Source organism: Podarcis melisellensis (assembly GCF_964234715.1).
Source record: "Podarcis melisellensis genome assembly, chromosome: 3".
Lineage (NCBI taxonomy): Eukaryota > Metazoa > Chordata > Lepidosauria > Squamata > Lacertidae > Podarcis > Podarcis melisellensis.
In genome coordinates, this window is record NC_138530.1 from 50125490 (window position 1) to 50150673 (window position 25184).

The window sequence follows — 25184 nt, forward strand, 5'->3', positions numbered from 1 at the left end:
GAAGAAATATAACACCTGTTTTGAAAGTCAAAAGTGGGATTAAAGTAGCAATCCTGCTTTCTATTTTTATATATTTTGGTTGGTGGTAGAAAACCATCTAATATTGATGCTAAGCACAAATCACTAGTATGACTACTAGCTCTGCATTTTTAATATCCTGTATGTATGCAATATTATGCATATGAGACTTCAAAGAAACTTATCTCGTATTTGAAGAGATGCATGCACTGAAGTGTTCAGACAGTTGCAATAAAGTAAATAATAACTGTAAACATTTGTTCCTTCGTGATGCTTGCTAGGCAGCAACTCACAAAGTGGCCACTAGCATCAATGTTCTGTTAGTATACCATATACAGGTACTGAAAAAGTCCACATGTCCAAATCTCTGTGCAAAATTCGAATTTGAGATCACTCCTCACACTGCTTTTTATAAACACCCTATCCACCAACGATTCTAACTTCCCCACCAATTTTGCAAGATTGGGTACTCATATATAAAATACAGACTTCACTTCCCTTTCTAATTTTAGAAAGATGTGTTTGTATTCCTTATGTAAGTCTCAGTAATTCATCCAAAGAAGAAGTGAAAATGGAAGATTATTTCATTGTGCTTGGCTGACTCACACAGACCGCTCACCATTAACAGGTGTGCTGTGGCAAACTGCACGCAGTAGGCATAGCTTGGTGTCTCTTACTGTTTTGGATACTGAAACAGATTCTTCTGTTGCATGGGCTTTTAAGGAGCAGATGTTGAGAGAGGTGGCTCATCTCCTGCCTTTTCTTGCTTACGCTCCCCTTTCTAACAAACAATGCGCTTCCTTTCACAACTTCTCAATTTATTTTGATGCAGACACAACCAGGAGGCTTTTTCGTTACCTTCTTCTCTCTTTTTAGCTGACAAATAGAACTACTTGGCACCATCCAAAACCAGAGCTGAGCTACCACATGTCTCCCGGTATTTTATCTGAATCAAAGATTACTTCCAGCCTAGCCCTTTGCTTGTAATCTCCAGCTGTTTGGGAGGGGTGCTGTTTTCTGGTGTGACGTACAGGGTTAAGCAGATAACCAGAGAAGATGAAATGTGCCTGTTTCTCTGGGCAAAATGGATTGAAAATCCAACCGATGCCACCTTTGTAAATGCTGAATAAAAATGATAAAGCTGCCTCACAAGAAATTTCAAAAATTGTTCATTAAAAAGGTAAGTTTCTCAGTGGGGTTTTTTGTGCATGTTTTTGTTGTCTTGATCCACTAAAAGTTTTGACAATTGCTTTGGTTTGATGTGATAATAAATACAAAGGCTCAGAGACATAGAACATCATTCACTCAAGTTCTGCAGCATGTGACATAATGCAAAACTGGTTTATTGCTTGCAAACATACCCCCCCCCCCCCATTCTGGCTAAGGTGTTTGGGGAAATAGTTTGTATTCCAATAAAAGTATTTTTTGTTCCTTTTGACTGTAATGCCTTTATCAGAAAGATGGTACATAATATTCATTTCACCAAGTGATATATAATGATAGAAGAAGAAATGTAAGGGGAAACCCTGGGAAGAGAAAGGAAGATTACACTCGTTTTAGTGTTTTATTGGGGCATGTTCCTCCGATGTTGGTGGGTGTGCAGGAAGTAAGCAAGAGTAAAAAATGTGCAGTAATTATATTCAGCTCTGATAGATAATTGCAGGTGATTTAACATGGGGATTAAATTGTGCCTTATTAGTTACTTTAACTGGAACTTTGTTACTCCTATAATTGCCCTTTTAAAATATCTTAATTTCATGCAGAGAGACGTGTGCACTATTATTGGAAAAAGTTTTTTAAAGCATATATTCTTCACATTTCCACCTTTATCTTCATCTTCCTGTACTTGATGATTTCATGTTATTTTTTAAAATTTTGTAATAACCATGGCAGGTAAGACAAGGTATGAAGAGTTGGCAAAAACTTTGAAGTTTGGGGGCCTTTATGAGCATTTTCAAGTGCCACTGAGTAAGCAAGGAAACCTTTGCAGCATACTTTAATCTTTTCATTACTTAAATTGGCTGTTGTACTGTTGAATCTCTCCCCCCCCCCAGCATTTTAAGAGACTTTAGTCTTTCCTTTTTCTCCCAAGGAGCTGGTTCATCCCCCTGATTAGAGTCACCATCAATACTACCCATCTCTTAGACTACTGTTGTATCTGCACATTAAAGTTTGAATTTTAGTGAATTTAAACGCACAATTTGGTGGTCCTGGGATTGACTTCGGGTGGCAGAGATTAGATAGGAAAACAGGAAATTTCTGGACACAGGAAAACCAGGGGGATGGGGGATGGAGAGAATCAGCACTATATTGGATCAAGGCCATAATATATAATCATGGATATCTCATCAAACAGTCCCACACATTTTGATTGCTGGCATTTATAACGTTCAGAGCACGTAGATAACCTTTTTAAATAGTATGCATGAGAAGGGAATATTTAATTCTTCACCCTTCAAATTTTAATTTTGTGCAGTCTCTGATATGTGTAGTTTGTGTTAGTGTGGCTCATTGCTGAGCAACTGTTTTGGTCAGATAAAGTGAATGTGGGTGTAACAGAAAAACGCTCAGCATTATTCAGAGTGGAAAAAGCAGCTAGATTATTGGTGATGCTTGGTGTCCCATAGCAACCTGTTCTCTTGTGAAAAGGTGTATCTATGGGCTACTGTATAATCACACACTGGGATAGATATTCGTCAGGGCCCTGTTCACACCATGTGGTTTGTTTGTTTTTATCAGACATGCTAGAAGGGAATAATTTTCCCCCCAGGAAAAAAAGACTTATTTATGCTAGTCCAACATGAAAAAGCATAAATATGCAGCAGTGTCATACAGCAGTGCATACAGTCACACTTTACATTCAGACATATACACAGAGTCTGTGTAGAAATATAACATTTTCAAAGCCATTTCTTCTACACTATCCTAGCATCGGTAATCCCAATTTGCTTTGGAAGCAGGATAAACATACTAATGTAAGGAGCCAAGGGTGAGTCTACAAGTGAGAATATCTGAGGCCTGGGACACTCAAGGCACCTACTTTGGTTTGAGAGTTGAAGTAGGCTTAAAATCCCACGAAGGAACTTCTCATTTCTTCAGCTGTTTCCACCCGCAAATGTATCTCTCTCCTAGCTCTTGTACCAAGGTGTTATCCTCATGGCTACTCTTCTTCCATAGGGATCTTTCCAGTGCCACACTCCATCCATATTAGTAATGTCAATCTGCCTTTCCGTGATTCAAAATAGTGACAGGAGTCTCTGAGTAGTTCTGTGCTCTCAGCACTGTCGTGAATCTTCATACTGGTATGCCAGGGTATTGTCTGAAGGCAACCCCAAAGCCACCTAATAGCAGATGGCCTACTGGGGCTGGGGCAGTGGCGTAGCGTGGGTTGCCAGCACCCGGGGCAAGGCAAGTAATTTGCGCCCCCTAACCTGTGGATTTGCACCCCCTAACCCTAACCCTCAGATTTTGCGCCCGGTGCGGCCGGCCCCCCTGCACCCCCCACGCTACGCCACTGGGCTGGGGGCTCATCAGACCTCCAGTTGGTTACTCAACTGCTGCTTGCGAAGAGGATTGGTTCTCTTGCTGCATCTGCACCGTTCTGACCCCACTCCTGTCTCCTCTCCTGCTTATCTCCCAGTAAGTAGCAGCACAAATGACTGGCATTCAGGTGAGGACTGCCGCCCCATCATGCTGCCCACCTTACCAAAGCTAAACAAGTCTGAGTCTGATCAGTGCGCAGCTGTGTGGGTGACTGTCTTGGGTTCCATGAGAGAATAGAGGTGTTATACAAATTTAATGAAATAAATAAGCCATTTGTGTTGTAAATTGTAACTTAGTAACTGCATTAAGGGAATTTTTTTAAAGCTGGCAAGAAACACTTGAACTTAAGTGTTATAAGGAAGGATAGAAAAATGATGAAAACATATTTTCATTTTTGTAAATTGGAGGGTGAAAAATTATGAAAAATGTAAACTACGTTGTTGGCTGTTTCTCATTTGCATTTATGTAGTGCAGCTAATATTCAGCCAGCACTTTATAAATATGCATATCTGAATGTCTTCTCTGAAATGTTAGAAAGGGGAGGGGAATAACCTTATATATTCCTCCTCAAGAATATAGGAGGATTTTATGTTGCCTGATTATTGCTTTGTAATAGCTTGTAAGAAATAATCTCCATTTGATTTGACTACTATCACCAGTGGAAGTTTTTGTCCTTAGAGAACATATGCTTGAGTCATCAATACAAGGGGAAGGAGGAATGAAGAGAGAGAGAGAAAAAGAGAGATAAGCCTTCCATTGCTTTCAGCTTTATATATCTGTTAGACGTCTCTGAGCATCCACCCATTTCATATGAGAATCATATACATGGGCAAGGTATTTCTGTTCTATTGAAATTGATCCCTTCTCTTGTTTTTCCACAATTGCATGAATGTGGTAGAATGAAAAACGTTTCTACTAATTTCTACTTAAAACTGCTCATATGCTTCCTTTTGCACTTATTTTTGCTGTTTGTCAGTGCCTGCTGCTGCTTATAGCTATTTGTGAGGTACTTGTTTATGTGTGAGAGAGGAAGAAAATCTGAAAGAGGAGAAAAGACATAGCTGGATTCCTACGCAATTCCGATCCAAGTTTTGAACCTGAGTGCAGTTAACTCTCTTTTCCTGGTACTCTGAAATTAAAGTGAGGGTTGTAGGAAATGTTGGTTTTAAGATTTAACTCAAGTTAATATGATTCAGCTCTCAACTATGCAAAAGGGAAATGTGCTTCATTCATGAAGAATTATATACGATTTATGATTAGCGTCAGTATTTAAACAGCAAAAGTCCCCAAAACTGCAGATTCCTTAATTGTCTCCCTAAGCCAGGCTAGCCCAACCATCTCGGCAGGTGAGCCACCTGCCTGTGGTGCCAAAATTCCAAGGCTTTCTGCTTCACCTGCACAGGAATTTTGGAGAGAGAGAAATAGCCACTGCCTGTACTTCTAGGGGTGGCAATAAGACAGCCTAACAGCTGGTGGGCTGGGTGATATGCCCCATATTACAGCCAAAGACACTGAGAGCTATCTGATCACAGATGCAAAAAAGGAGAATGTAATAATGTAACAGAGATTTAAAAGTGAAAATGAAAATACTACATTCATGGAAGAATGCAGCCGCATAACCTTTATTTAGGGCTGGTTCCCACAACATTGTAAGACAAACTATGGCTTACTGAGACTGCAAACATGTGGACTCCCTGAGAGGAACTTACAGCTGCCTTGCTCCTCCCCAATCCTTTTTACAACTGTGCCATGCCCAACTAAGCCAAGGTTTGTTTTGTGTGTCTTCCAAACTAGGACTTGGAGTTAAGTTCTGTCCTTACTAACCACAAGCTGTAGCTAGCCTTGGTTGCAGATCAGAGAGAACTTAACCACAAGCCTCTTTTCAGCTTCACCACAAACCATGGTCTCAGAGTCTGGATTTTAGGGTTCTGTGAACCAGTTTAATGTCCTGTCTGCCTTTCTTCCTGTCTTGGCTCTTATTTAAAATCCCACTATCATTGCTAATTTGTTATTTCTGCACCTTATTTGAACATAGGGACTATAACTGCCTAGCAACAAACAGTATTCACTTTCAAACATCAGTCTTATTTACTGTCCTAAAATGAATTTTTGAATGCATGGCTATCTCTGATAGGATCAAGGACAATATTTTGAAATTGTTATTATGTGTAGCTTCTTTATGATATAAACAGGATTATTCTTGTTTGTTTACAATTCATTCTGTTAGGATTTAGGATTTCAATATGCCTGCTTGCCTTGAGTAGCTTTGTGTGTGGAGAGAGAGAAAGAGAGGATTTCAGGGTGAAATTAGTTCTTATATATATATTATTTATTCTATTTGAATCCAGCCATTCTCACCATAAAATGGCAGCTCATATTCTCCTGGATTCTTAGGGTACATGTTCATAGTAATTCAGTATTTGCATTCATTTTCAGGACCTAACACTATTCACATTACTATTTGCCTGCACCTAACAAATGGCTGATACTTATGTGAATATGCACACATCATATTTAAAGTACAGTCACATGTTTCTACTCAAGGGTACATTACATATCCCTGAATGAAGATGATTGTGTCCATTTTTTAGTAGTTGCCACATTATATATAGTAGGGGTGGCTAAGATGCTGTCCTTTGCATGTTGCCAGACTCAAAACTCCCATCAACCCAGCCAGCATGGCTGATGGGAGCTGTAGTTCAACAACACCCATAATATCCATATGGGCACAGATTAGCTATCTCTGCTCTAGAAGGATCAAAGTGTATATGCAAGAAAGTTACTGAGGTTGCAGTCCTATCCCTACTAACTGTCAGGGATCTAGCAATAAGCCCAGTTGAATGCATTGGGACTTCTGAACAGATATGCGTTGCTATAAGACATTTTCAAAGGAGGATATTTGGTGTGAGAAATAATAATATATATTATTTTAGGGGTTTCATGTTTTCTTTTTTCTCTCAGCTCATCTAATGTCACCATTTTGTTCCTAAGCTATTAGTAATAATTTGTTTTGGTAATTTCCAACCCATCTCATTTTGTGAGTAGCCTGTTAGGTTTTAATGGTCCACATAGATGTGTATGTGTGCCTGGACAGATTTCATTAGGAAAAAGCTTTTAGCAGGAACCCATGAACTCTGTTGCATCATCTGAATTTTATCCAGCTTCCTTTCACTGCATTTTATGGATAATTTACACTAAGGGCGAATCCACACTTTGGTTTGGTCCACTTTCTCTGGGAAAACCTGCTGTTTACCACTGAATTGGAACAAATGTCAGTGGGACAAAAGAGAAGCCTCCCAGATCTGTGCCTAGAAGTCATGGACGAAACAGAAGAAATTGCAGGACAAAGGGAAGTGTGGATGAACCCTAAGCAGGCATTTTGGTTATTCTGAGCCTGAAAGCTAGAACTTTAAGCTAACTCTCCTGTGCAGCTGCTGCCGCCATCCTGTTGGGAAAATGCCTCAGACATATAATGTATTAGATCAATAGGGAATTGCTGCCTACGTGATGACAGGTACTACATTTCTGTCCTCATTTTATTTAAAGATGTTGGTCTGAAAATAAAATGATAAAAGTAAGCAATTTCAGTAGCTGGATTCATCTCTGAAACCTTTTACAGATACCAGCCCACGAGAGCTATAGAGAACTGAAATACAAAATGTCTCTTCAGAATTGTTACTCATTTTGGTGCATCTGTTTTTGAATGCCTTTCTTTAGAAAGCTTAGACCTTCTATTTGTCTATTCAACGCTGTCATCTGTCACTGAGTGAGAAGTATTTTCCCTCTTAGTCAAACCTACTGGTGTTATGAGGGATTTCCAAAAAAAAATGCCTGGTAGCAAGTAGTAGGTCCTCTGTGTGGAGAAGATGGAGAAATGCTGCTGGATGACAGAAAGAAAGTGGAACTGTTCAACACTTACTTTGCCCAAAAGGAAAGGAGTGCCTAATTTGGTGATAACAGAATAAACAATGTAAGGGGGAAGCTGCAGCCCAAGATAAAAAAGAGGTAGTAGGGAGCATTTGGAAGTGAATTCAAACCTCCGGGGCCTGATGAGCTGCACCCAAGGGTACTAAAGGAGCTTGTCGATGTAATCTCAGAGGCTTTGTCTATGATCTTTGAGAATTCTTGGAGAACAGGCGAGGTCCCTACAGACTGGAGGCAGGCAAATGTTGTTCTCATCTTCAAAAACGGGGGGGGGGGGGGAGAAGACCCAAGTAACTACAGTGGTACCTCGGGTTATGGACGCTTCAGGTTACAGACACTTCAGGTTACACACTCCGCTAACCCAGAAATATTACCTCGGGTTAAGAACTATGCTTCAGGATGAGAACAGAAATCATGCTCTGGCAGCGTGGCGGCAGAGGGAGGCCCCATTAGCTAAAGTGGTGCTTCAGGTTAAGAACAGTTTCAGGTTAAGAACGGACCTCCAGAATGAATTATGTTCTTAACCTGAGGTACCACTGTATTGACTGCTGAGCCTGACATCGATACCAGGAAAGGTCCTAGAACAGATAATAAAATGGTTGGTCTGTGAGCACTTAGAAAAGGATACTGTGGTTACAAAGACCCAGCATGGGTTTCTCAAAAACAGGTCATGCCAGACAAATCTCATTTCTTATTTTAATAGAGTTACGAGCTTAGATGATCAGGGGGTTGCTGTGGATGTAGTGTATCTTGATTTCTGCAAGGCTTTTGAGAAAGTCTCCCCATTATATTATTGCAGAGATGCAGGTAAAATATGGACCGGAAGGGATAACAGTTAGGTGGATTAGTAGCTGGTTGACTGACTAAACCCCAAGAGTGCTCACCAATGTTTCCTAATCATCCTGTAAAAAATGACAAGTGGGGTGCCATAAGATTCTGTCCTGGGCCCGTTGTTGTTCAACATCTTTATAAATGACTTGGATGAAGATATTGAGGGGATGCTCATTGAATTTGCAGATGACGCCAAACTGGGAGGGATAGCTAATGCCGCAGAAGACAGAATCAGAATTCAAAATTACCTTAACAGATTGGAGAACTGGGCACAGGCTAACAAAATGAATTTCAATAGGGACAAATGTAAGGTTCTGCACTTAGGCAGGAAGAATCAGATGTACAAATATAGGATGGGGGACATCTGGCTTACTAGCAATACATGAGAAAAGGATCTAGGGGTCTTGGTGGACCACAAGCTTAACATGAGTCAACAGTGTGATGCAGCAGCAAAAAAGCTAATGTTCTCCCAGCCCTCAGGTTGGATCCCTTTTACTCATACTCATATTATATAGATAATATAATATTACTAACTTTGTTCTAAAGTTACAATGTTAGTTCATCAGCATAGCACTTCTCTAGCATTTGTTTCATCCTCCTAAGAGAAAAATAAATTGCACCTGTACTTATTTTCCCCTAATTTATTTTTTAAAGGAGATGTAGCCAATTTTGGTTATTATGGCATTCCAGTGCATTTTGTCTTGGCATTCAGAATGATCTCCCATCAGTATCACTTCTTTTCTCATGACTTAATATTTTTCCATTGTATGGGAGCACATTTGTCCTTTCATGCAGTCTAACAAAATAACAACCCTATATCCCAGTAAGCCGGGGAAAGAGGTACACCAGTACACCAGCACAATTGCCTGCCATATGCTACAATCACCCGGCCCAGAACAGAATTGGGAAATATGCTGCTCTGCATAGCGCCAAATGGAGCAATAGCAGCCTTACCATGGCAGTGTCCCTACCAGTAAAGGCCAGCATGACAGTGTCGCAGAGGAGATGAGTCCAAGTTGTGGAGATAATGTGGTCGAAATTTAGAGGAAGTCTCCCCAGTTATTTCCCTCTTGCCCCATCAAGCACATACCACCCTTGAGGTATTTTCATGTATCATTGTACAATATTCTGAAATCCATTGGGACAAAGGACAGTTGTTGTTGGACTACAACTCCCATCATCTCTGATCATCAGCAGGACTGCTGAGGCTGATGGGAGTTGGGAATCCAATAACATCTGGAGGGGACCATGTAAGCTACCCTTAGTACTGGGGTGGGAAGATGTAATGGGAGATAGCCTCCTGTCCTGCTGATAGTATAATATAATAAACACAACAATGTATTTGCTGTACAATAAACAACACCAGAATACAATACACAACAATAAAATGGAGACGCAGCAAATTATAAAATGACACAGCACCTTCCATTCCACTCTGAAAACCACTGTGGCATAGGCAAGAAGACACCAGCCACCGAAGATCATTGGTATTCTGGTCCTCAGAGGTTCAACTCTGCTTATACCATCCATTGTTAATAATAATAATAATAATAATTTTATTATTTATACCCTGCCCTTCTGGCTAGGTTCCCCCAGCCACTCTGGGTAACTTCCAACAAAACATTAAAGTACAATAATTCATCAGACATTAAAAGCTTCCCTAAACAGGACTGCCTTCAGATGTCTTCTAAAAGTTGGATAGTTGTTAATTTCTTTGACATCTGATGGGAGGGTGTTCCACAGGGCAGGCACCACTACCAAGAAGGCCTTCTGCCTGGTTCCCTGTAACCTCACTTCTTGCAGTGAGGGAACCGCCAGAAGGCCCTCAGAGCTGGACCTCAGTGTCTGGGCAGAACGATGAGGGTGGAGACGCTCCTTCAGGTATACAGTTCTGACTATGTGATTTATTTGACCACTTCCAGATGGCTTGTTTGTTGAGCAAAAATCCTGATTTGTTTATGGTGAAGTTATGTGACATTACTTCAAGTGTTATCCTGCAGTGCATTTCTGCATTATTTTCCTTATTGCAGTAAGTCAGATTTGGGGTAAAGTGTATTTGTTGTACAAGAGCTCCCAAACAACTTTAATTACACAACCTGAATTTGCCAATGTGATTGAATCCCAGCCCCCAAATAGTGACAGTCTGGAAGCACCTGTAGAGCACAGCAGTGAATTTTAAGCCTCAAGTCTGTAACTATAAATGCTAGCTTATGCACATTAGTGGTATATCCATAATTGCTTTGACAGCTGGCTTGGGCTTTCCTATGCTTCCAAACTGTGATACAGACTAAATGTTAATTGCCTGTACAGTTTCTGAATGATGTAAAAATTCTTTTAGAATAATGTTTATAACATTAATATTAATATTAATATTAATATACCCTATACTCAGAGTTCCCAGAGCGGTTCACAGAATAAACTCAAAATATAAAACAGCAAAATACATAATCAAAATAAAAACAACAACAACCCAATAACCCCCCTACCCCCAAAAAACCCCCACATTTTAAAAGGGCATAGGATGTCAATCAAATCCACCAAAGGCCTGGTTAAAAAGAAATGCTTTTGCCTGGTGCCTAAAGGTGTACAGTGGTACCTCGGGTTAAGAACTTAATTCGTTCTGGAGGTCCGTTCTTAACCTGAAACTGTTCTTAACCTGAGGTACCACTTTAGCTAATGGGGCCTCCCGCTGCCGCCGTGCAATTTCTGTTCTCATCCTGAAGCAAAGTTCTTAACCCGAGGTACTATTTCTGGGTTAGCAGAGTCTGTAACCTGAAGCATCTGCAACCTGAAGTGTCTGTAACCCGAGGTACCACTGTATAATTAAGGTGCCAGGCGAACGTCCCTGGGGAGAGCATTTCACAGACAGGGAGCCTCTGCAGAAAAGGCCTGTTCTCGTGTTGCCACCATCCGGACCTCTCTAGGAGGAGGCACACAAAGAAGGGCATATTTGTCATTGGTTGGTAGTTGAAATGCTACCTTAAAACTGTAAACCTGAAGTACTATACATACTATAGTAATGTATGTTGGCAGTTTTATAGTGCTATTCTAACTGGCCAGCAGAACAAAGCTCCAAAACACATATAAAATCCTTTAATTCTCTTTAAATCCAGACAAATCTGCAAGACTGTGAGTAGTCTTTTAAAGCTGTATCAGAGAAGTCACACATGGTATTTTGTCAGCCTGATTGTTCTTCATTACGTATTTGCAAATCTATTCTTCTCTATCACTATAGACACTAAAGTTACATTCCTTTTATTGCTGACTCTCTTGTAATTAACTATTACATATTACATAAAATTAATTTTATAATGAATGATTTTAGAGTGTTGTTTGTGCTGTACTTTTGTACTGTTTTATTGTTGTTAGCCGCCCTGAGCCCGGCTTCGGCTGGGGAGGGCGGGATATAAATAAAATTTATTATTATTATTATTATTATTATTATTATTATTATTATTATTATTATACCCTAAGATCACCAATTTCCTATCGATGGTGAGGTTATAGTTTCAGCTGTGTAACAGCCTTGAGAGTCAAAAGCATTTCCTATGATTAGGTATTGCTCTGTGTGGAGATCTAGCTCTGTGGACTTCATATGCAAAAGTTTACTGCTTCAATTCCTGGTTATAGACTCCCAGGAGAGCAGATGCTGATGCCTGGAGATCAGCAGCAAGATACCTCTAAGCAGTGTGTGTGAAAACTATCAGTCTGTCTGTCACACTTCAGTTAGCCTTGACTGCTTGCACAAACAACAAAGTGCTCTTACATCAAAGTTGCCCATCACCAAGTTCACACTTTTAAACTCACAGTTGTAGAATAATGGGAGCAAAATGATTTGGCGCTATGACACATGTGACACAACAAGTCAATGTCTTCTTGTTGTTATGTGATCTGTGTTCCTTGGTTGGGGCTTATAGACACCTGGTGTTTTGCTGCGATTGGCTATGGTGTCAGTGCCAGAATATTCTCTTCTGGTCTGGCTTATCGTCTGTAGGAGATAGAGGGAGGCAGTTGCTTGAGGCTCTCCACTGGCTCTTTTTCTTAATTTTTTTGGTGTAAAATTTTCCTGGAATCATGGGTACAACTGGGCGTGACCTGAACAAGCTGAGTTGCAGCAAGTCCTTATGAAAGTTCATAAGCATTTTAGTGGAAATTTCTCCCAACAAACACATTTTTACGCAGCTTTTGACTAATGTACACTTTTCTGAAAGCAATTTATCCTATATTTTCATTTTATGCACTCTTCCCCCAATATATACATTTTTGAAACATTGCTTCAGGTGTGTGTATGTCACCTTGAAATCTTTGGATAAAAAGTGGGATGTAAATGTAATAATAATGAAATAATTCTTTAGTTGGCAAACTGCATTGCTAAATTCAGAGGTGTGCAAATTTTGAAGGATAGCTGTGCTTTGCCTCGTGTATTAGTTTGAGAAGTGTGAATTAGGTGGTTTCTCAAGAGCCACTAGCCATGATGGCTATGCTCTGCCTCCACTGTTGGAGGCAATAAGGCTTCTGAATACCAGTTTTTGGATACTGCAGGAGGGAAGAGTGCTCTTGTGCTCCGATCCGACTTGCAGATTTCCCATAGGCATCTGGTTGACCACTGTAAGAACAGGATGGTGGAGTAGATGGACCAGTGGCTTGCTCCAGCAGGCTCTGATTCTGTTCAAGAAAATGCAAACAAGATTAAATTTCTCCCCCATTCCTGGAACAAGCATTGCATTCTGATTTCAATCTACCCTGCAACACTCAATCACTCCCCATTTCCTTTCTTAAGTCGGTGATACCCCACAGGCATGGGAGTTCCACTGGTGCAGCCTTCCCCCTGTGCAGCTGTATCATAACTTTGGCATAAGTTTGTATTCTGCCAGCCCAAGGAAGATTTCACAACCGCTCTGTCACAAGAGGGCATAACTCCAGGATAAGATGGTTCTGCTAGACAAGAATGCTGTGAGCTGAAATAGTTGTTAAATAGATATAGATGTGTCTTAGACAATGTTTGTTGTTACTCATGTGAAAAAGAATTTAAAATGTTGCAAAGTATTAGTTGAAACAATATTTATCTTTAAGTATGTGCAGTTGGCCTTTGACTCTACGGAGATTAAAAATAAATAAATCCCAGTGGAACATCTATTTCTTGGTAGTTACTGGTGTTCAGTCGTTTTAGTGTGCTTTTAACACTCACTCACTCCTGTTTGCTTTTGAGGGAGGTTTAAATGTGTGCTTTGATGACTGATTTATTTTAAAGCTATGTGTTATGTCCTTTTAGCAGTCACAGACAGATATAGCAATGGTGCTATTTTAAGATACGATTTATACTGCAGCTTGGACTGATCATTATCATCTCCCTCGTCATTCTACTCCTTCTCTTATGAGGGTAGTATTTGTGTGTTCATTATGCATATCAGGTTAATTGAAGGGTGTGTGTACAACACAGGCTTTAAAACTAGCTTAATAATTCCCTCTTCCCAGGGAAGCTGTAGCTCTTTGTGAAGGCCTAGGAATCTCTCAAAGAACATTCCCTGCACCATGGTTGGAAAACTAATAACTGTAAAACTGGTAAAATACCAATATAGGTTTCATATGCTCTTACAACTATATTTAAGCCACCTTAAATTACTCAGTGTGGTGGGTATTGGAGGGGGATGCCAGCCGGTGGCAGAGGACAGAGTGACTCCAGGAGACATAGGTGTAAAAACACCAAACGGAAAAACGAAGACTTTATTACTAAACAAATAAACACAAGCTCTGGTGGATGTTATTCCTGCAGGCGAGGCAACAAAACTCAGCTTTTTTCCTTTATAGCAACGGTCACCTGCAGCCAATTAATCCCAGAAACTTCTTAAAGGTATACACACATGTTTCTGTGCCGAATGTCCTCTAACACCCCCTCTCATTCAAACAGAAACAATAGTATTTTAAACAGAAAAGAACATATTTACATATCACACACTGCAACTCCCAACTTTGTTACCAGTCGTGTATGTTTTTCAAGGGTTAACGCTTTTGTAAATACATCCGCCACATTTTGTGTACTTTCACAATACTTCAGCATTATCTGGTTCTGTTTTACATTTTCAGCTACATTTTGGTATTTAATTTCTAAATGCTTTGATTTGTTTCTAAACAGGTCAGATCCAGACAAGGTTATTACGGCTTGATTATCTTCCATAACTTGAATAGGATAATTACACTCTACGTCTATATCCTTGAGGATCTGAACATAAAATTTTACTTCATTACATAATTCCGACAATGCACAGTATTCGGCTTCAGTTGATGATGTGGCCACTATAGTTTGTTTTTTGGATTTCCATCCTACTAAAGAATCTCCAAATTGAAATACCATTCCAGAAATTGATTTTTTATCAGGCAGGTTGGCCCAATCGCTGTCCACGTAACACTGCAATTTTGTGGACCCTGAAGATGGTAATTTTAAACAATAATCAAGTGTTTGCTTTAGATACCGGAAAATACGTTTTAAACCTTTCCAGGCATTTTCTGTAGGACAGCTTACTAGTCTGCTTAGTATTCCAATTGCATAACTCAAATCTGGTCTGCTCCACAATGAAATGTATAATAAACTTCCAATTATTGAATGGTACATTTCAGGATTTACAGGTTCTGTGCATTTTTCTTCATTTTTGAAAAAACCTATTTCCATTGGGGTTTTTATTCCCTTGCAGTTTTGCATATTGTTTCTTTCAAGTAACTCCACTATTTTGTCTTTTTGACTTAACAAAAAACTTCCATCGTTTGTTCTTTGAATTTCTAAACCGAGATAATTTTTTACTGGCCCCAAATCTCTTACTTTAAATTCCTTTCTTAGTTGTTCTGCAAATTTTTTCACTTGCTTTTCACCTTTTGTAGAGTAAAGCAAATCATCAACATAACACAAACACAATTCTTGTTTATCACCCTTTCCTTTAGTGTATAAGCAGTTATCAGCTAAGCTTCTTTTAAAACCAAGATTTTTTAAAGCATTATCAAGACATTCGTTCCAATTTCTAGCTGACTGTTTGAGCCCATAAATTGCTTTGTTCAGCCTATATACAGAATTCTGTTCTCCTGCCTCAAAACCTGGCGCTTGATTCATAAAAATTTCTTCTTGCAGATTTGCGTTAAGATAAGCTGTTTCAATATCAAAATGGTTTACCTTAAACCCACGTTGTGCTGCAAGAGCTAACAATAAGCGTACACTTTCACTCCTTGCAGTAGGAGAAAAGGTTTCATCAAAGCTTTCACCTTTTCTTTGAGTAAAGCCTTGTGCTACCAGTCTGGCTTTGTACTTAACATCACCACCTGCCAAGTGTTTTATTTTATACACCCATCTACAGCCCACTGCCTTTTTTCCTTCTGGCAATGGCTCAATGGTAAAGACATCGTGTTCTGCTAAAGATTTCATTTCTGCTTTCATTGCATTTTTCCACCTTACTATTTCCTGGTGTGGTAACTTTAAAACTTCCTCATAATCACGAGGTTCCTTTTTCACATCAACAGTTTTAGCTTCTTGTATAGTAAACCTTTCTGGAGGTACCCCCTTATTGCTTCTTTGTGACCTTCTAACTTGAACACTCTCCCCCTCTGAACTATCTTCCCCTTTTGATTCATCCTGCTCAGGAGAAATTGGTTCAGCTTTAGGAGATTGTGTACTGGGATCCTCATCCCCTGAATCCTCATCACTGTCACTTTCAGAACTTTCTTTAATTTGTGGCTTATCTTCCTCAGATTTCACAAATTTATCTGTATTATCAGAATATAACATAACTTCTGAATTTCCATGTAAACGAACCCAACCATCTTGCTCACAAAACTCTGCATGTCTTGATATTACAACTCTGCCACGCCCTAGTGCAAAACGATACCCCTTTGACCAAGTTTGATAGCCAACAAACCTAAGTTTCTTTGCCTTGGGCTCATCTTTCCTTCTCTGTCCTTTTGGGATGTGAACCCAAGCCCAGCAACCAAAAGTTTTAACATGGTCCAAAAAGGGTTTTTTTCCATAAAGCAAAAAATGAGGGGTGTTGTTTATGGTAGAATGAAACAATCTGTTCTGTATGTAGTTAGCACACAGAATTCCTTCTCCCCAATACTTCCTGGATAGGCCAGAATCACATAGCATTGAATCTAACATTGTTTGTAAAGATCTTATCTTGCGTTCTGCAACTGAATTTTCTTCAGGTGAAAAAGGACACGATTTACGGTGACAAATACCACGCTTTTTCAACCAAACTTGGAGGGCTTCAGACATGAACTCGCCTCCACGGTCACTTTGTAACTGGGTAACTTTGTAAGGAAACTGCCTTTCTATATAGTTGATCCAATTCTTAATCAGTTGACCAGTTTCACTTTTGTGTTTTAACAAATATACCCAAGTATACCGGCTATAATCATCCACAAGAACCAAAAAAAACTTTGCTCCTCCTTCAGACTCTGCAAATGGCCCACAAAGGTCTGAATGTACTAAAGCAAATGGCCTCTTGCTAATTCTAGTACTTTCAGGGTAAGACCCTCGCTTACTTTTAGACTCCTTGCAGGTATTGCAGTCTAGAAAAACTGAACATTTTTTCATTTTAATTCCCTTGCTTAATTCTGGCATTTTTGCAATACTGCGGAAATTGGCATGCCCCAAACGACGATGCCACAGATGCTGGCACTCATCATGCAAGGCTCTATTACAGGCTTTAACACATGCCCCAGACTCACTTACTAGCTGGTCTTTCAAAACAAACAAACCATTTTGTAGCGACGCTGTAACCACTTTTCCAGCTTTCTCTATTCTACAGCCTGAACCAGAAAAGGTTACTTTAAATCCCTGCTTAACAAGACTTGTAACTGAAAGCAAATTATTTTCTAAGCTTGGTACACATAAAACATTGGTAAACTTGGTACTTAAACAGTTGATATTCACACTACCCTTTCCAGCTGACTCATGCGCTGTTCCATCAGCTAGTACTACATTTACAGATTTACAAGGCTGCTTTTCTACAAGGGTTTGTGCAGACTTGACAAAAATGTTTGTTGCTGCTGAGTCTAAAATCCAGTCTTGTCCAACGTCGTGACTGGTGCCTCGAACTGCTGCAGAAACATACTGGATTCGATTCTTCCTGTTTCCTCGCTTCCCAGCAAACGCAGGCCGCCCTTGTCTTGTATTTTCTCCCACAGACACAGTGCACTGTCGTACTAAATGCTTGGTTGACCCACAACGATAGCATCTTCTAACTGTGAACGCTGCTTCCTCTCTGTGGTCTACAACCTCTTTAGGATGCCGCTCCTCATCAGTTGCATATCTTTTACTGGACTGCCTCCCATTTCTGGAGTTACGGTGAGGGGTTGTGGCCTTCCTCTCATGGCGTCTTTCCTCCTCATCAAGCAAACGGCCAGTTAAGAAATGCATTGTTAATTGGCTTTCTGGGATTGCTTCCAGAGTCATCACTAAATTGTCCCATGACTCAGGAAGTGAAGACAGCACAATATAAACTTTTCTCTGTTCAGAAAAATGTTCCCCAAGTTCATTTAACTGTGAAAATAAATCACGCATTCTTTGAAGATGTGTTGAAACACATTCACCCTCACTTAGTCTGGCTCGGTACAGAGCTCTCATTAGAGTAATTTTGCTGCCAGCAGTGTCTCTAATATGTATTGCTCTCAGTGCTTGCCAAATCTCACTTGCTGTTTCAAGGTCTCGCACATGAGATAACTGAGACTTCTCTAAACTCAGAATTAAATTGGCATAGGCTTTGTCCTCCAGCCTTTGGTCTGCTTCATCTACTTCTTCATCCTCCTCTTTTACAGGAGGGTTAACAATTGCAGTCCAACATTGTTCTTTCTTTAAAAACGCCTGCATCTGTAAACTCCATGACATATAATTGGACTCTCCCAGTTTCTCTACTGGAAAATAGGAAGCTCCCCCTTGAGCTCCAGCTCCAAGTCCAGCCATGGCACCACCCAGCCTTCAGCTTTCCACTCAGTTCTTACTCACACGTGGCTTGAAGAAATGTTCAGCTCCTGGTCCCAAACAGACACTCCCTGCTGATGCCTTCACACAGCCAGCTGCTTGAGAAACGCTGAGTTGCTTCCAGTCTCTGGGTTCTTTTCACGCTCTGTCTCTGCCCACTCAAGACTGGGGACTGGGCCCATAACCTATTGGAGGGGGATGCCAGCCGGTGGCAGAGGACAGAGTGACTCCAGGAGACATAGGTGTAAAAACACCAAATGGAAAAACGAAGACTTTATTACTAAACAAATAAACACAAGCTCTGGTGGATGTTATTCCTGCAGGCGAGGCAACAAAACTCAGCTTTTTTCCTTTATAGCAACGGTCACCTGCAGCCAATTAATCCCAGAAACTTCTTAAAGGTATACACACATGTTTCTGTGCCGAATGTCCTCTAACACTGCTGTTTGGTAAACTGTTGGTACAGCTCATCATATTGATTGGGTGGTATTAATTATGCCAGGGATAGGCAGAAAGTAAATTGTAGTACATTGGTGGGTTATTAGCCAATCATAGTTGGCTACCTAGTTCCTCACTAGTTGTTGGGATTGTTCTAAAGAATGCTGGATCTTGGTTTGATCCAGCAAGGCATTTCATATGTGCTTAAGAAAGAGGAAAGACTAGGAACCACTTAATGCAAACTACTTGAATTTTAACTGATGAAATCCTAAGTATGCTTTCCAAATGTCACACATTGATGGACAACAGGGATTATCCCCCCCCCAATCAATAACACCAAATCAGCTTTAATTGTGTAACCGGAATTTGCTGGTATGCAGTTGAATCAATCCATAATAGCAACAACTTAGAAGTGCTGGCAGTTAAAAGAGAATGGGAATATTTACGAAAGATTTTTGTACTGTGACTGACACTCTCCATGCTAGATTATTATTATTGCATGGGTTATATGTTTCTCCAAAACAAATAATTTGGATTGTAGTGGACTATTATCAAAATGTTCCCAAACGTTATTTATACAATATATAAAAGTTAACACTCTCAGCAATCAATGAAAGTCCTCTGCAAAAGCTTCCATGGGCTGATCATGTTCATTTCATCTTTGAATCATGGGAAAAACTCTTGACAAACTAAAGAGATAAGTATCTCAGGTGTTTAAGTGATAACTGGCAATTGGCTTGTACAGTTGGAATGGTTTATAATTAAGTTTATTGCAGATTTTAGTAATTTTCCACAGTACTGTGTTGGGGTATTGTTGGTGTATAATGTGGACTTAAGTTGAACCAATGCTTCAGGGTAATAACACTGGCTAGACTTTGCTCTTTGAGGATCCGGATATTTTATTCTGTTTCGATGTTTACAAAGTACAAATGCACAGCTAACTAGGTTCAGAGTGCCAGAAAAGATTTCTGTTTGTGTAACAAAAATGCTCCCACATAGAACACCCACACAATATATTAGCAAATATATATATTGTTTCCTTTTATGCAGCGGATGTACTGGAAGCCACAATAGACATTTCCTCTATGCTACCATCGTTAAAGAAAAATGCTAATTAAGTAGTATTTATCCTATTATCATGGATGAACTGATCTGGACCCTGCAATCAGCATCTGAGGCTCTTCTTTGTGCCTCCTCCATGAGAGGATGACAACAGGAGAACGGGCCTTTTCTGTGGTGATTGTTTGTGGAATGCTCTCCCCAGGGAGGCTCACCTGGTGACTCATTATATATCTTTATGCCCCAAGAGAAAATGCTTTTCTATAACCAGACCTCTGGCTGATTAACATTCTGTGGCCTTTTAAATGTGTCTGTGGGAGGGGAGTTATTTGTTCATTTTTGTTTTATTATGTTCTCATTTTGTATTTTTATGTTGTGAACTGCCTTGAGATCTTTGGAAGAATGCAAATTTTTAATAATAATACTAATAATAATAATACCACCAGTTTCAGAAAATAGACTTTAATTTAATCATTTAATCCCAATATAATATGAGTTCAGGGTCTGATGTTTTTATTTTGTTCATTATTAAACACTTATGAATATTGCTTTATCGAATAAGACTGAACAATCTGGTTAGTTGCTGTAGTCTGAATCCTTCTCCAGACTGGAGCCTTCTTTCTGCTGGAGCTCAACACTCTGCTGCAAATAAACTGGATTCTTTTTTTGGAAGCCACATCCATTGGCAATTATCAGCAGGTGCTTAATAAGCAACAGACATATGACAGCTTATTTAAATGAATTGATTACCAAAAAATATCACATTCTCCACCTTTTCCCACACAATCCCCGCCCCCTGCCAGCAATAAGCATAGGGAAATGCGCTTGAGTAGGCTAAACATGCCAGTCTCCCCAGCCTTAGTACATCAAACTTACAAGACATGAGCTGCAATTCCAAATTCCCTTTCCTCTGGAAGAGAACACCCAGTGGGCAACAAATAAATAGCAGGTGCATAATGACCCATCTGGGTGAATTATTTACAACCCTTCCTACTCCACACATTACCATCTCATTACATAATAAACAGCATGAAATTCTCCCCTTGGGGACCAGTTTATTCACACATACTATTTCACTGGCTGCAGAAATGCATACTAACAAGCAAGTCAACAGACCTAGGTAGGAATCTTAGGCCATTTTTTGAAAGCCTCTGGTGGTGTGGTTAAAATAACAGTGGCATCACATGGAGAAGGGTGGCGACCCCAGTCACATTTTTTGAGAGGGTGTGTTTTGCTCCACACCATTCTGCCAGCTCTGCGCCACTGGACCCCTGCTTGCCTGTGGCCCTTGGAGTATGAGCCCGAGGAGCGCACTCAACCCTTCACCGCTTTGCGATGCTGCAGGGCTGCAACAGGCATGCACCCTTCCTGTTCAGGGCCCATGCCTGTTGTATCCTCCTCTCACAGACCTGCAGCATCCTAAAACAGTGTGGGGCTGGCAGGGCAGCATGAGTGTGCGCTTTGGGGGCCTGTCTGTTGCGCCCGCCAAGGGCCATGGGCAGGCAGGGGTGCAGCATGGCCCTGCTTGGCTCTGGTGGGTGGTGGGGTCACTCCAGTGGTGTGGGCAGCATGGGTTAGACACAGCCTTTGTTCACCCTCCACACCTCAGCCCCCAGGCACACGCTCCTTCCAGGGGGTGCATGTGCATGTCCAGGAAAATAAGTGCCTAGTGGTGAGCAGAAACAGAAGAACTCCTCCTTATGCACAGCAACCGTCACACCAGCTAGATTTTAAGAGATACTTTGTCATAGGACTTGATCGTTATACTCAGATTCAAGATTACGTAACTGATTGGAGAACTGAGTCAAAACTAACAAAACGAATTTCGATAGGGACAAATGTCAGGTTCTGCAGTTAGGTAGAATTAATCTGCTACACAAATATAAGGAGGAACACCTGGCTTAACAGTGTTACATGTGAAAAGGATCTAGGGGTATTAACATGAGTCAACAGGGTAATGCAGCAGCCGAAAAAGCTCATGCTATTCTAGGCTGCATCAACAGAAGTCTAGTATCCAGATCAAGGGAAGTCGTAATTTACAACTGGGATGGAGAACCTGTGGCCTACCTGCACTGCCCCACTGAACTCTGCTGAAAGATGTGGTTAAAGAAGCAACATAATGAATAGAAATGTTACCTCTATAGTATCTTCTTTTAGTGCCTTGCTAAGGTAAAAAGGCACTAAAGGAAGAGACACCTAATTCTAACCCCTTCCAAGACAATTAGAAAGGCCCACACACTCTTACAGAGGTTCAGGTTCGCTGTGAGATACTTCATCTCCAGTGACCAAGGACACTGCCTTGCCACCTGCAATTGAAGTTGATGGCGCTGTGGGGCATGTGTGAGTGATGATGTCATGCACATATGTCCCGCACTGTGCTTGCACTATGCACACATGACATGCTGGTGTTAGTCATGCATGTCACACAATGCACTGTGTTATATACATGCAATGGGGTATGTACTAGTGACATGGGCACACCATGTGGGCTGTAAGCTTGTTGCATGCTATGTGTGTATGGCCACTGCAGGTTTTTTTGGGGAATCAGCCCCCTGCTTCAAAATTTTGGGGGCCCTCAGCCCACTGCCCTCCCAGATGGTACCTGTGCCCATGGTTACTAAAGAAGGGGCATTCTTCGCAAATCTGACATGAACCCTGTACTACTTCTCATGTTCTAAAATCAGGATGCCAACACCAGTGATACTAATACTTGCGATCCTGTTGAATAACATTATTGTTAGTGCTGTGAAGCTCTTGAATAGAATGTCCTGCATATACTATTAGTATATGTATTCTGAATCAATAATGCAGATCCATTATTTCAGCTATTGATTCATAATAATTAAAGGCATGATAAGTTCGCTCTGTGTTTGTTTTTAGCTTCCCAGGTTTTACAGGTCTGCTTTCACAAATGAATTATTTAATGGTTTAAAAATAACTTTCTCTGTGACATTGTGAAGTGCTGGATCAAAGGATTAATATAATTTTTGCTGTAGAATTCAGCAAAAGGACCTTAGTTGGTTGATAACATCGGCTGTTCAAGAAAGAGAGCTTTCAGTGTTTTTCAGAGATGAAGTGTTTTAGTCAATGATTTTAGTCATAATGATTACACAAAATCTGTTGATCATGAGCTCTACACATTAAGTGTTTGCAACGTGGTCCTCTTGGATAGGGAGCGGAGTGTGTATCCCTATAACTTTCACTGATCTCCAAGGGAAGAGGAACATTTTTATGTCCTGGCAGAAGGAGTTGTACATGAGGTCAGATCCCTTGCTGCCAAATAGATCAAATCTAAAATTCCAGTCAAGTGAGAGCTCACTAGTACAGCATAGATAAAAACATAGTCTGGAACTATATTTTGCATTTCTCCCCGAGAAGCATGCCACTCAATAAACCCTTGTTCTTTTGAACAATGTAGCTATGTTTGGAGCCTCTTGGACTGTCTGTATCTCTGAATTGCTCTTTCCACTTAATTTGAATATTGAGTTGGAGGATCAGGAACCCCTAAGTCCCAGGAGCCAGACAGAGATACTAGAGGGCCTCATTCAGCCCTTGGGGTGGAAGTCCCCACCCCTGCTCTGTCCCAAAGGAAAGTCAACCACCAACTTATCTATACATTGCTACCAACAGGCATAAGTGATTAAAAATCTCCACCCAGTGTCTTTGCTGCAAAGTGTTAAAATACGTAACCCTGGCTTAGCTGCTGGACTCATTATGTGTAAAATACAGCTGTTTTTACTGGCTTACTGTAAAAACACAATTTTAAAAGTTGCAGCTGAGGTAACAGCACCCCTTTGCTGAAATGAATAGGTCGGGGCCCAATGTGTGTACAGAATAACCCTGTATGAATTGGAACACATATACTGTTGATTTCTGGGATAAGGTGACATCTTCTGCCTTACTGTCCAAAATATAAATACACATGTTGTCATGTAATTAGTAACATTCCTAGTAATATTCACTAGTAAACTCTTCTTTGCTCATTTCTGTGTATGTGCAGTAGTTTGATTGGCTCAAATGTAGTGAGATGTGGTTTGCCTCATTGTCTATTCACTGTGCAGGACAGCAATAGGAAACTAACCCTCATTATAATGACATGTCCGGAATAGATTCACCCTCCTCACTATAAATCTTTCTCCCCCAGTGTGGACAGGTAAAGATGGATGGTTTGCAGTAGCTAAGAGATTGAGCTACAGATTAGGAAATCCTCAATTTAGATCTGAATTGCTTTCTTACCTCAGCCATGAACACATTAGGTAACAGCCATCCACACTCCCCAATCCTTCAATGCAACCCTAATATCTGCAACATAGGGATAAGAATGCTAAATTGTCTTGCAGAGTTGGTGCACAGATTTAAAGAAAATAATGTATGAAGTACTTGGAACATGCCACACTATGCTATTCATTCTTACAGATTTTTAGCTAATCAGATTATTTGATCCTATTCTTTATTTCAGATTTCCAAGATAGTATCTGATCAAGTTCTTTTCCTAGTTGCATCAGCAAGAGAATCCACCTCAGATTGATGATATCTATATAGCTATATAACTATATCTATATTATAAAAGACAGATACTGTTTAATAACACTCTTACACATAGTTTTGGAAGTGTAGGATTTCTCCATTAAAAAAAGGAACAAAGCCAACTAGCTTTAGAAAGATTTACAAAAAGTTTATGTGTGAATGCTTAAGTAGTTATCATGATTCTATCTATATTTCTTCACCAGAGGATTTTTGGTGGTGTGTGTGTGGAAATGGGAGAGAGAAGAAGAGAAAGAGAGAGGAAGAGATATACATTTATACTTACTGGTTTACCATAACTTCTACTGCACATGACCACAAATAGATATCATTCTAAGCAAACAGTTAATTGCTTTCTTTTGGATGACATTTATAACCAGCTGCTGTTTATTTAGCACTTGACATGTAGGAGACTTTTGGATAGAAGATGCTGATAAAACCATTACCTCAGTACACAAGCTTATATGAGTAATAATTCTTAATTTGGGGCATGTGATTAACAAAATCCCTGTGATTTCTACAAACTGTTTAAAAAGACTCTCCTCCTGAAGAGAGGGGAGTGGTTGTGGGCGGGAGCCCGGGCCCCGCCTCTAGCAGGGGGTGTCAGCCCCCTGCCTCCCACTTACCTGGCTGGCGCCCACACCCATCGGCAGGCACCCAACCAGGTGCCCCCGAGGGTGCATGTATAGCAGCCTTAACACGGCGGCGCCAGCCCCTCCTCAGCCTCACTCTTCGTCGTCCCGTCGCGATTCACCCACCCTCCACTCTCTTTGAACTCAGGGCTTAGTTTCCCTTGGCCTTGCTATGGACCTTAGGTTGGTCGCCCTGGTTGTCCGGGGGGCCTGGTAGGAATTTTTCCATTTGGCATTAGGCTTTTTGGTTTTTT

The 25184-nt window shown here is 40.5% G+C and overlaps 1 protein-coding gene across 4 annotated transcripts in view; it reads left to right on the forward strand.

Annotated features, from left to right (window-relative positions):
• The window catches only part of RPS6KA2 (ribosomal protein S6 kinase A2), a 180598-nt gene that overhangs the window by 20588 nt on the left and 134826 nt on the right, over positions 1-25184 (forward strand). Inside the window, exon 1 of one of the 4 annotated variants that reach the window (XM_081906844.1) lies at positions 1052-1198. The exons of 2 other annotated variants lie outside the window; for them this stretch is intronic. In XM_081906844.1, the coding sequence (XP_081762970.1) occupies positions 1151-1198 (48 nt within the window). In that variant the 5' untranslated portion in view covers positions 1052-1150. Of the gene's footprint in view, positions 1-1051; positions 1199-4184; positions 4396-25184 lie in introns of those variants that run through there. One more of the 4 variants, XM_081906845.1, reaches the window with a different exon arrangement.